This window comes from Aegilops tauschii, chromosome 2 (assembly GCF_002575655.3).
Source record: "Aegilops tauschii subsp. strangulata cultivar AL8/78 chromosome 2, Aet v6.0, whole genome shotgun sequence".
Taxonomy (NCBI): Eukaryota; Viridiplantae; Streptophyta; class Magnoliopsida; order Poales; family Poaceae; genus Aegilops; species Aegilops tauschii.
The window spans coordinates 569,218,237-569,230,962 of NC_053036.3; the positions used below are offsets into that span (position 1 = coordinate 569,218,237).

A 12,726-nucleotide genomic window follows, 5' to 3' on the forward strand; every position below is an offset into this window, starting at 1 on the left:
ATCTCGGTTGTTATGTACTATCTCTTATTTTGGTTCTTATCAACAAGTGTTAATCGTTTGTATGAACAAGTGTTATTTCGGTTGTCACTATTCTGTAATTCGTTTGTATGAAAAAGGGTTATGTGAACAAGTGTTTTATCAACTTATAAGTCCCTGTAAACAAATAGGCAGGGACTCGGGACTTATAAGTCGATGTAAACAAACAGGTAGGGACTTATGATTTATAAGTTGGGACTTAAAAAAGTCCTAGGACTTATTAAACAAACAGGTCCTAGTGGTCCGGAATACACCGCTGCATCGTAATAATACATCGGCAGCAGACACCATGGGGCCGGTCCGGAGCCTCTGTGTGTCCACGGCCTCGGCTGGATGGGTGGACGAGGCCGTGAAAGTCCGTCGCTGATTGCCCGTGAATCTAGTATTATCGGGTGGACGAGCAACGAGTTGGGGAAAAATCTGCTTCGGAGTCGCCTTTATTTGAGCACAAGGCGCGAGCACGCCGAGCAGTCATCAGGAAACGCAAGGCGAGAGGTCGTTTCCCACTTTGCAGAATGGCAGCCCCAAACAATACTAGCACTCCAAAGAAGCTGATTGTCATCTACTCTCCGCCGGGGATGCCGGGCCACCTGTTCCCAGCCGTGGAGCTGGGCAAGCTACTCGTGGTGCAGGGCCTCGAGGTCACCGTCGTCCTCGGCGGGGAGGATAACCACGGCGCCGGTGGTTCCTTCCTCGCCGGCATCGAGGCTGCCAGCCCGTCATTGTCCGTCCGCTGCCTCCCCCGTGCCACGCTCCCCTCCGACGTGCCCGCCGGGAGTTTCGAGGCAAAGATTTTCGGGCTCGCGCGCGCCTCCAACCCGGACCTCCGTGACTTCCTCCTGTCCGCCTCCCCGGCCCCGGTAGCACTCGCCATCGATTTCTTCTGCAGCAGCGCGCTGGACGTCGGCGTCGAGCTCGGCATTCCGACCTACTTCTTTCACACCACTTGCATCGCCAGCGTCGCCTTCTGTCTCTACCAAGCAGCCATCCATGAGCAGACCGCTCTGAGCTTCCGAGACCTCGGCAGTGACCTTTTGCACGTCCCGGGATTACCACCGATACCAGCAGATCACCTGCCCGCGTTTATCCTCGATCGCGACAGCTTGAGCAGTAAGTTCTTCCTGGGCGCATCCGAACGTTTGTGCAACTCGCAGGGCCTTATTGTGAACAGCTGCCGCTCCTTGGAGCCGCGCGCCACCGATGCCATCGTCTCCGGCCTCTGCACGCTCACCGGGCGACGAACACCGCCGCTGTACTGCATAGGGCCGCTGATAAAGCCCGACGAGGCTGGGACGCAGCAGCGCCACGAGTGTCTCGCGTGGCTCGATGGCCAGCCGAAGGCAAGTGTGGTATTTCTCAGTTTCGGCAGCTTGGGGTGGTTCAGCGCTGAGCAGATCAAGCAGATGGCGGCGGGGCTGGAGACGAGTGGGCAACGGTTCTTGTGGGTTGTCCGGCGCCCGACCGGCGATGAGCACCAGCCTGCCGGCGACCTCAACACGCTTTTTCCAGAAGGCTTCCTGCACCGGACGAAGGAGAGGGCACTGGTGGTCATGTCGTGGGTGCCGCAGCAGGCAGTGCTGGCGCACGGCGCGGTGGGCGGGTTCGTGACACACTGCGGATGGAACTCGGTGCTGGAGGCGGTCATGGCGGGGGTGCCGATGCTGGCGTGGCCTCTGTACGCCGAGCAGCACACAAACAAGGTGTTCTTGGTCGAGGAGATGCGGCTGGCCGTGGCCATTGAAGGGTATGACAAAGAAATGGTGGAAGCCCAGGAGGTGGCGGTGAAGGTGAGGTGGCTGATTGAGTCCGATGGTGGGCGGGAGCTCCGGCAGCGGACGCTCGCGGCCATGCGGCAAGTGAAGGAGGCGCTGGACGACGGTGGTGAGTCAAGAACAGCGTTGCTGAACCTTGCGAGAGAGTGGAAAAACACTGGCGATAGTGGAAATTATGCAACCATGGACTGAAGAAGCTGCTTTCAAATGTTACTTCCATCTAATAAGTGCCATGTATGTCATGTGCTGACCTTTGAAATGCTGCAAACATTAGTACCGGTATATGTGTGTCTGCACGAATTATTCCAGTTTTTCTGTTCATGTATTTTAGAGAACTATATTTGTTCACATTTTTATTGAATGTTCATTGCGTGTGAAATCAACACGGTGATATTATTCATTTGTGTAACGTGAAAAACGGGTTCAACAAATTCATTTATGCTGAGTTGATAATTATTAGTTTTTGAAACAATGGATGCCTCCCCCACAAAAAAAAAACAATGGATGCCTCGTCGATTTCCATTAAAGAAACCAGTGAGTTTGTGAAAGAAATTGTTTGATAATTATTAAAGACAACTTCCGCATCAGTGCACTAGACACTGTGCTAATTGTTTCAAACAAACAAGATGATATAACCTCCTTTCGAAATATATGCAGTCCTAGAGTTTCAACTTCTGCAACTATGGCTCGCGGTGTGTACGGAAATGTTAAGATTGTGTGAGTGGAAACAATATCACTAAATTTATCATGAAAAATATTCTGGTCATACTGTAATTTAAAAAGTTTGACCAGCATATTCGTGGAACAGAAAATGGTCAAATTTTCATGTTAAAATCATTTTGTAGTGCTCTAGCTAGCACATTCTCGTTGTCTTCTTCGAAACAAGACTAGGTGATGAACGTGTAGCGATGTACTCTTAGTCTTCCACACATTTTGAGATATTTTAAAAATCTAGTGGTATCAATTTCAAATCCTAAGGTATAATTAGTTTTGGTGAAACGAGTCTTTGACCAACAATTGCTCTGTTAATGTGTGTTTTGCAATATATTAAATTCATATGAATAGATTTAGAAGCACCAAACACAAGAAAAACTGGATGTATGTAGACGAGATAGTACGTTTCCTTCCCTAACCCTAGGCGGCTAGGGCAAACTCTGTCTTTCAGGCTTCACTGGTGAGCCTATGGATTTGCCTCCCCTCTGCCCGCCTCTGCTCAGTTAGTACTTTAGGTTCGGGTTTTTTTAGTCCTCATGGGAACTATGCAAAAAATATAAAAAGAAAAAAGAATGAATGAAAAATGAAAAGAATCTTCTAGAATGTCCCCAAAACAGGTAATAAACGAGATAGAACTTGTAAAAGTTCCGAAAATCTGGAGAAAAAAATGGAGTCCTGTATATGCTAATTGGGCCGGCAGATCCAAGTGCTTCTTTGTGCATTTGTGCATCAATTTGACGCAATAAATGCGTCAAATACTATTCACAAAAAAAGAGTGTCAAATAGGATGCAAGATTCGCGGTAGAATCCTATTTGATGCCTCCTTTGTTCCTAAATATTAGATGTTTTCGATAATTTCAATTTATACAGCATACGCATTGAAAATGGGTGAACATACACATTAAAATGGGTCTAGATACATGCGAACCAGAAAAATGCTAAAACATCTTATATTAGAAATACAGGGAGTACACGCAAAATAGAGGACTACCGGTAGAGGGTGCACACCATCTCCCTTCCCTAGAAGGTTACGTCCAATTTTCTGGGCTAGGTTTCTTTGGTTTTTAGTTGGGTTTCGTTTGTTTTGTCATTTGTCATTTTTGTACTTTATTTCATTTTCAATTTACTTTTCCTGCCTTTTCCCATTTTGATCTTCTTTCAAAAGATGAATGTTTTAAATATTTGAACATTTTAAAATTTGTGAAGTTTTCCAAATATATGAACTTTTTAAAATTCCTGAACTTTAATATCAGTGTACAATTTTAATTGTCAAATTTGTTTATAATCGGTGGAAATTTATAAATTCATGAAGTTTTTAAAACCTGACATTTAAAAAATATGGTTTTATTAAATTCGTAAACACTTTTTGAATTCATGAACATTATCAAATGTGTGATCTTTTTTATATCTGTCAACAATTTTTTATTCAATAAACCAGTAGCCTCTTTTTAAACGAACCAGTAGCCTTTTTTAGCCGTGCGTTTTTACGTAGAGAGTTGAGCAATAGCAAGGCGAGCGAAAAAAAAGTGAACGACGGGTGAGATATGCAGAGCGGGACGAACGGGCGAACATAGCTCATGCGGTTGAAACATGTGCGCTACAGTGACACCCGGCATGGTGTGATTCAAACCAGCGATCTCTTCGTTTAGGGTGTGTTTGGTTCCTGGAATGGACTGGAATGTCATGGGTTGGACCCGTTCCTGGGCCTAGTTCTCGTGTTTGGTTCGTACATGGAACGGTAACCAACTCGTCCCCATAGAGCGAATATTCGGCCTAGATGCGGAACCGAGTGGAACCTCCAAATCGAGCGGACGACATGGAACCGCTCCCTCGTCTCACCCCCGCAAACCCAATCGAGCCTCACCCTCTCCTAGTGCGCCGCTTCCCCTTGTCTCTCTTCCTCCCTCGATCCAGTCTGCTGCCCTAATTCCTTCCTATTCTCGCCGCCGGCTTAATCTTCTTTCCTCTCTCTCGATCTGCAGCACCATATGGGGAGTCACGAACAGGGTAGAAGACCCCCCATCTCTTGATCTGGAGCTGCGTGCCGGTGTTCTTGCAGCGGGGCGGAGGTCTAGGTGGGATTCCAGCGGGCTAACATCGGCGGCAGAGTGGCAGCACACTCTTCTCTCCTCAAGGTACGAGCCTCTCTCAGATCCGCTTGTATATGCTGCAGGTGGTACTTTTTCACTCATGTAGATTGTCCAGCCGAGAGAGATAGTTCGGCTCGTGGTTGCTTTTTGATTCATGGTTGTTTTTTGATCCAATATCTACTCAAATAGATGCTGACCAGTATGTGTTTGCAGTATATGATAACGTGTAATATCCTTTAAATCCCTATTACAAGTAATTGTAGCCATATTTTGATAGTATGCATCATTTGTAGATGGCCAAGAAGATGAACGAAAGAAAAAGGATGGTTAGGGGAGTTGTTGTTTTTGTTGTACTAGCTGAATGGCGGTCATTGTTCAGGCTATAATAAGGAAGAGAAGATCACGTCTTACCTACTGGCCAATGCATGAAGAGATCTGATCAAACTTGATTATTTGAACCGATTTTTTTGGCAAAGTGATGTGTTGTGTAAAAACATGTTAAGGTTTGAAAGAGTTGCGTTTTTTCGTTTGTGTGGCATAATGAGGGATCGCAAGTTGCTGAGATTTGTGTTCTATGTTGTAGGAACGAAAGTATGTCTAGAGGAGGGGTGATTAGACTACTTGACCAAATAAAATCTAGCCTTTTCCCAATTTTAGTTTTTGGCAGATTTTAACAACTTAGCACAAGTCAAGCAATCAACCTACACATGCAATTCTAAGAGTATAGCAGCGGAATGTAAAACAATTGCATATGAAGGTAAAGGGATGAGATTGAGGGAGAAAACGCAATGTTGACACGGAGATTTTTTATCCGTGGTTCCGATATGTGGTGCTATCGTACATCCACGTTGATGGAGACTTCAACCCACGAAGGGTAACGGTTGCGCGAGTCCACGGAGGGCTCCACCCACGAAGGGTCCACGAAGAATCAACCTTGTCTATCCCACCATGGTCGTCGCCCACGAAGGACTTGCCTCACTAGGGTAGATCTTCACGAAGTAGGCGATCTCCTTGCCCTTACAAACTCCTTGGTTCAACTCCACAATCTTGTCGGAGGCTCCCAAGTGACACCTAGCCAATCTAGGAGACACCACTCTCCAAGAGTTAATAGATCGTGTGTTGATGATGAACTCCTTGCACTTGTGCTTCAAATGATAGTCTCCCCAACACTCAACTCTCTCTCATAGGATTGGATTTGATAGAAAGATGATTTGAGTGGAAAGCAACTTGGGGAAGGCTAGAGATCAAGATTTATGTGGTTGGAGTGGAATATCTTGGTCTCAACACAAGTGTAGGTGGTTCTCTCTCAGAAAATGTATGTTGGAAGTGTAGGCATGTTCTGATGGCTCTCTCCACGAATGAAGAGTGGGTGGAGGGGTATATATAGCCTCCACACAAAATCTAATCGTTACACACAAATCACCAAACTCGGTGGGACCGAATCAGAGAACTCGGTCAGACCGAATTGGTTCATAATGTGACCGTTAGGTGTTTCGGTGGGGCCGACATGTCAACTCGGTGGGACCGATATCATTAGGGTTAGGGCATAACGTAATCTCGGTGAGACCGATTACACAATCTCGGTGAGACCGATTACACAAACTCGGTGGGACCAATTTTGGTAATAGTAAAACAGAGAGTTGGTCAGGCAAACTCGGTGGGACCGATTCGCTCATCTCGGTTGGACCGAAACGTTACGAAAGGAAAACAGAGTGTTTGCATTGCAATCTCGGTGGGACCGATCGCTCATCTCGGTTTGACCGAAACGTTACGAAGGGAAACAGAGAGATTACAATCCCATCTCGGTGAGACCGAGATCCCTATCGGTGAGACCGAAAAGACTAGGGTTTCTGGCAGTGGCTATGTCAACTGAACTCGGTGGCGCCGGATAGAAAGAATCGGTGGGGCCGAGTTGGACTTTTGGTTTGGGACATATGTGGATATGAGAAAGTAGTGGAGGGTTTTGGAGCATATCACTAAGCATTTTGAGCAAGCACCTCGTTAAGCAACACCTCATCCCTTCTTAATAGTATTGGCTTTTCCTATAGACTCAATGTGATCTTGGATCACTAAAATAGAAAATGTAGAGTCTTGTGCTTTGAGCTTAAGCTAATCTTTTGTCCTTAGCATTTTGAAGGGTCCACTTTCTAATCCATTCCATGCCAATCATTGAGCTTTCCTGAAATATCTATCTTGAAATAGCATTAGCTCAATGAGCTATATGTTGTTAGGAATTACCAAAACCACCCAGGGATAGTTGCACTTTCAATCTCCCCCTTTTTGGTAATTGATGACAACATATAGATCAAAGCTTCGACAAATGATAAATAGTATTGAAAAACATCGTCGCTTTGAGAAGTATGTGATAAGCAAGAGCTCCCCCTAAATTTGTGCATTATTTAAAATTTGCTTTTGAATGCAAATGCACAATCGATTAGGATAATGGGTTACTCTTTCATGTCACGTACATCTTGGTGGAGCGCTCAAAATGATAGAAGTTAAAGCATGCACTCATCACCAAAACAAGTGAATGATCATCTAGGATATAAGAGATAATATCATCCAATCAAGCATTAAGGGTAGCATATGATCAAACACAAGATCAAACTAGTATCTCACAAGTAGCTCACACAAGCACGCAATAAAGTTTCAAATCAAACCAAATAAGTGCAAAGAGAGATAAAAACCAACACGCTCTCTCTCTCGAAGCCTATGATCTATACATTTTTCTCCCCCTTTGGCAACAAGTTACCAAAAAGTTTGAAAATGCATAGTGCTAAACGACTCTCAGGCTTGATCTTTGGGAGGTGGTGTTGAGAGAACTCCAAGGACGAAGGCTTCTGATGAAGTAGCTGGAGCTGGTGGAGTAGCTGCTGGAGGTGGAACTGGAGCTGTAGCTGCTGGTGCTGATGTTGTGGCTCTAGTGTCTGTCACTGGCACTGCAGCAGATCTCTGTCCTCTGGGCACTCTGGCAAAATCATCTATGGTAGACTTGCCTTTCTTCTCCTCTGCTTCCTCCTGAAGTTGCTCAACTGCAGTTCGGATTTCAGTTACTTTGACATCAAGGTCATAGAATTTTGTCTCAATAATCCTTTCCAAGCTCTCCTGGTTCTTGGTCAGGGTGGCCAAGCCCTTCTCAATCCTCAGGGTGGATTGGAGTGGTCTTGCTTGGTCTTCAAGAATACCTGAGATGCCTCTTCCACAGTTGGCATCTTTGCAGCCTTCTCAGCCTTAGCCTTCTCTCTCTTTTCATGTGCTTGAGCTGAAGATGGTTCATTCTCATTCATCACAACAGTGTTATCTTCAAATTCAGGATAGATGGGCAGGTGCTCCTTATCCAAGATGTACTTGCCTTTGCCCATCTTTGAGTTGATTAGCTCATGAATGTGTGGGGCATACCCACAACTTCTCTTCTGATCAGCTGCAGTCCTCTTGATTGTTTCCACATACAGGCTCATAACTTTGAACTTCTGTGGGACATCAAATATGTGCAGCAAGTTGATAGCATGTCCTCTGATCATCTTGTGATCACCTGACTTGGGTAGCAGTGTGTGCCTTAAGATCCCGTTGATTGTTGGCAGACCAGACAACAGGTAATGGACAGATCCAAACTTATGTGTATCCAAAGCAGCATCTGGGATCTCCTTGTACATGTTAGCCACAGTGTTGTGGTCTTTCTTCTTCTCTGCATAAATGTCCAAGTCATCCTCATGTTCCTCAGGAGCATTTATGAGCTTGGCCCACTCATCAACTGTAGATTGGTACCTAGTACCCTCAGACATCCATACAATCCTTCCATCTGGATGGAAGTGAGCAGTTGAAAGGATCTAGATGACGACTAGAGGGGGTGAATATGCGTTTTAAAACTGTTACGGATTTGGCTTTATCCTAATGCGGAATTAAACTAAACAGATACCTTTCAAGCACAAATCCTAAATATGCTAGGCTCAACTAAGTGCACCAACAACCTATGCTAAACAAGATAGGCACTTAAGGAAACTAGCAAGCACAAACTATATCACAATATATGGAAATGTAGGAGCAACTAAGCAATTCAACTAGCACAAGATATATCAATATGAGCAAGTATGAATTGCGGTAAGTAAAGGGTGTGGGTAAGAGATAACCACAAGTGAGTCGGAGACGCGGATTTATCCCGAAGTTCACACTCGTGAGAGTGCTAATCTCCGTTAGAGCGGTGCCGAAGCCAAAGCTCCGGGGCGTCACCAAGTGACTCATCGTATTCTCCTTTTTGAGTCACCCCCAACGGATGAGCCTCGATTCACTCGGGGTTGGTCTTGAAGGCGACCACCACACCTTTACAAACTTCTCCTGAGCATACCACAAACAAGGAAGCTTCCGGAGGAACTTGACCACCTAGGCCACTTCAACACCCTTCCCCGGAGCACACCACAAGAGGAAGCTTCCGGGGGAACCTTGGCCACATAGGCCTCTTTCACAATCTTCTCAATGTATCACCAAACCGTCTAGGAGGCGGAAGCCTCCAAGAGTAATAAACTCACGGGCTCACACTCGAACAAATCAATGTAGGGAGCTCAAACCAATGCAACAAATGCAATGCAAGGTCAAGCAACAAATGCTCAACTCACTCTCTCAATCTCAGAAGATGCACTCTTGAAAGTAGGAGATTGAAGAGAGGGGATGCTTTGGATATGATCAACAAATGGCTCACTAATCCACCCACAAATCCCCCTTCACATAGAGGGGAGATAGGGGTTTGGGAGAGGTGGAGAGAGGCTCAAAATGGTGTTTAGAATGTGTGTGAACAAACCCCCAACCGGTGGTAGGAAAGGGCCTTTAAATAGCCAAACTCCGAAACTAGCCGTTGGGGCTCCAACGAGCATTTCCTGGGCACCTCGTGCGCACGGGGGTTGAGACCCCGTGTGCACGGTACGAGCCCATGTGCATGGAGTACCCAGAATTCTGGACACCCCGTGCGCATGGGGGTCAAAGACCCCGTGCACACGGGGTCCCCAGGACAGCCAGCAGCAGCCCACTAAAACATCGATAACTTGGGCATACGGACTCCGAATTCGATGATCTTGGGCTCGTTTTGAAGCTATGGTAAAGCCCAAGGTCGTCACATAGAGAACCACCCAAGATCAACAAGAAAGAATGATGCAAGTAATGCAAAGGTTTGAGCTCTCTACATGCGACATGATCAAGCTACTTGCCCGAGAGTCCCTCTTGATAGTACGACTATCAAACCTATAATCCGGTCTCCCACCAAGCACTATGAGACCGGCAAAACTAGGAAAACCTAGCTAAGGTATACCTTTGCCTTACACATTCAACTTAAGCTTGATGATGACTTTAATGCTTGCCTCAAGTTGACATCCCTTTCTTGTCCACGACCACTTGGTGAAGATACTCGAATTGCTTCCTCATGATGCAATGAGGGAAGCCTTATCTAAAGCCCATCTTCACATGCACATTATCATGATGTGGACCGCAAGCTTCAAAGCATATAACCTCCGGCTTCTCATCTTGCACCTGGACTCCCCGAACTCGATGACCATCACCACTTGATGTCATCTCATCTTGCACTTGGACTCCTCGAATCCGATGACCATCACCACTTGATGTCATCCACACATAGGCTACACGAGATCTTTCCTTTTGATGCAAGCCTATGAGAAACACCTAACCCACATAGACATAACAAACATATAGCATGGGTTAGGTAACAAAGAACAATTCACAATTACTTACCATACCACTAGATCACTTGATCTCACGTGGTACATTGTTTGTGCTTTGTGAGTTGACCATTTAGATATACTCTTCGAGCTTCATCTTGGTCAACCAACATCTTTACTTCAAGCTCCATCTTGGTTTCTTGAAAGCCACAATGAACTCTTCATTTCACTTCATTGCTTCAAGACAATATCACCAAAGACTCTTTCATGACCATATCAAGTTCCACTATGAATATCATCTTGGTCACCACTTGCCCTTCTAAAAACTCCATCCCAAACTCTTGAGAGGCATAATGAATTCGTCACTCTAGTTGCTTGCTTCAAGACTTGATCAACATGATCTTGTCTTGAGAGGCATAATGAATTCTTCACTCTAGTTGCTTGCTTCAAGGCTTGATCAACCGAAACCCAACACATGAGCTCACCATGATCTTGTCTTGAAACCATAACTCGAATTCTTCTCTTTGATTATTCTCTCAGCCTTGATCCTCAAAAGACCAACTTGAAACCTCGCTGGATATGGAATCTCGAGAGCCAACACCTAGGCCCCGTGAGCACGGGGTATCCAGAGAGTTGACACTCGACCCCGTGCGCACGGTATAAGCCCGTGTGCATGGGGTATCCAGAGAGGGATACCATGAGGACTTCTTCGGATGCTTTGATGGAAATCTTCACAAAACAACCCAAAGAACTTCAAGCATCACTACGGAACATATCTTCATATAAGATCCAATGCACTTGATGCTCCATAGGAATTCTCATTTAATACCAAAGCTTAGAGCAAATATAACTTCATCTATATGGACTTCATCCTTGATTCCATCCAATATCCTTGAGGCATTATCTTCATATATATGGACTTCATCCTTGATTCCATCCAATATCCTTGAGGCACCATCTATGGACAAAACCTTCAAATATATCTCACTGAAAACATTAGTCCATAGAGATTGTCATTCAATTACCAAAACCACACTTAGGGGCTAGATGCCCTTTCAATCTCCCCCATTTTGGTAATTGATGACAATCTCAACAAGAGGGTTTATATAATGAATTTAAAACAAGTATGCAATCTATCCGAGAATAAATTGAATACTTGAGGTGGTTTTGATAGCCTCAAATATCACAAAGATAGTTGATGTTATCAAAACCGGTTGTACTAGCATCGAAATACTACACAAAAATTTGATGCTAGTAGAACCACACTATATAGAGCAAACTCCCCCACAATATATGCATGGAAGAACTTGGTGGAGTTTCCTCTATATACACATCCATGCAACAACCACAACAAATGTAGATATGCATGAACCAACCTACTTCACCTAAACCCTCTAAACTTCTCCCCCATTGGCAACAAGTGCCAAAATGGAGAAAAAATCTAGAAGACCAATATAGTATGAGTTCCTCCTTAATTTGTGCATTTCTCATATTGTGAGTGGAATCAAATGCACATATCCAGTTACGAACAAATGAAGAAATTCACACTATATTGAGGATCCATAAAATGCACCAAAAAGATATTATGATATGAGCATAGGAGTGTTCTAAAGAACATAGAGAAGCTCCCCATGATTTGTGCATTATTTAGTTTTGTACTTGGATACAACGTGCACAAAATAGGATCATCACTTGACTAAGCAAGGGTCCAAAATATATCCAACAACTCATGAGTGCAATGATATATGCAATACATATAAGCACTCACTACTCAACCTCTTACCGGATCCACCAAAGAATAAAAAGAGACAATTCCAAGGACCGGCAAGGAAACGAAAGGATATCAAAGAGGGATATGCACTTTCTCATGTGTATAAGTTTCTTACGTGGCCAATAATCATCAAGATGAGCATCCACAAAGAAACTTGCACACACAAAAAGATACAAAAGATAAGAACATGATATCCAAGAATGAATCCATTATTTATACAAACTTGATCTTAGCGTAGGGCTTTGTCACATGGCACATGGCACAAGGCACATGGCGCAAACTGATCTCATTTGCATAAAAATGAATTACTAAGCATGAGAGAAAATACCACAACCAAAAAGATTGTTTCTTGCAATTTTATGCACATAAGAGCACTTTGAGGAATTGGTATGCACTAAATTGATTAATTGGCATATTTGGGATAAGTGAACCATGAGCATGGTTTTATAGATCGCCATGATATGCTTCTTCTCAAAAGTCTCATAGATGCAATAAGGAGGTTTAAGCTGTTGCAAGAAACACAAACTCAACAAGTACTAAACATGCCATGATGCAACATACACAATGTTGACTCTAATTTAAACAAACGCATGAAGAGTACTTGTTACCGAGAGAGCATTGGTTCAAGGGGCCCTTGATCTAGCCCATGAACAAGAGGGACTTGATCTTGTTCTTGGATAGGT

At 44.5% G+C, this 12,726-nt stretch overlaps 1 protein-coding gene across 1 annotated transcript; it reads left to right on the forward strand.

Moving 5' to 3' along the window:
• The first annotated feature begins 353 nt into the window (after positions 1 to 353).
• On the forward strand, positions 354 to 2,226 carry LOC109738183 (anthocyanidin 5,3-O-glucosyltransferase-like). Its single transcript, XM_020297282.4, has one exon. The coding sequence runs from the start codon at positions 552 to 554 to the stop codon at positions 1,998 to 2,000; it is 1,449 nt and encodes a 482-aa protein (XP_020152871.1). The 5' UTR covers positions 354 to 551; the 3' UTR covers positions 2,001 to 2,226.
• Positions 2,227 to 12,726: the final 10,500 nt, after the last annotated feature.

Bases quoted from the DNA above. Each gene is read 5' to 3' on its own strand.
- LOC109738183 (XM_020297282.4), top strand. From the start codon at position 552: ATGGCAGCCCCAAACAATACTAGCACTCCAAAGAAGCTGATTGTCATC.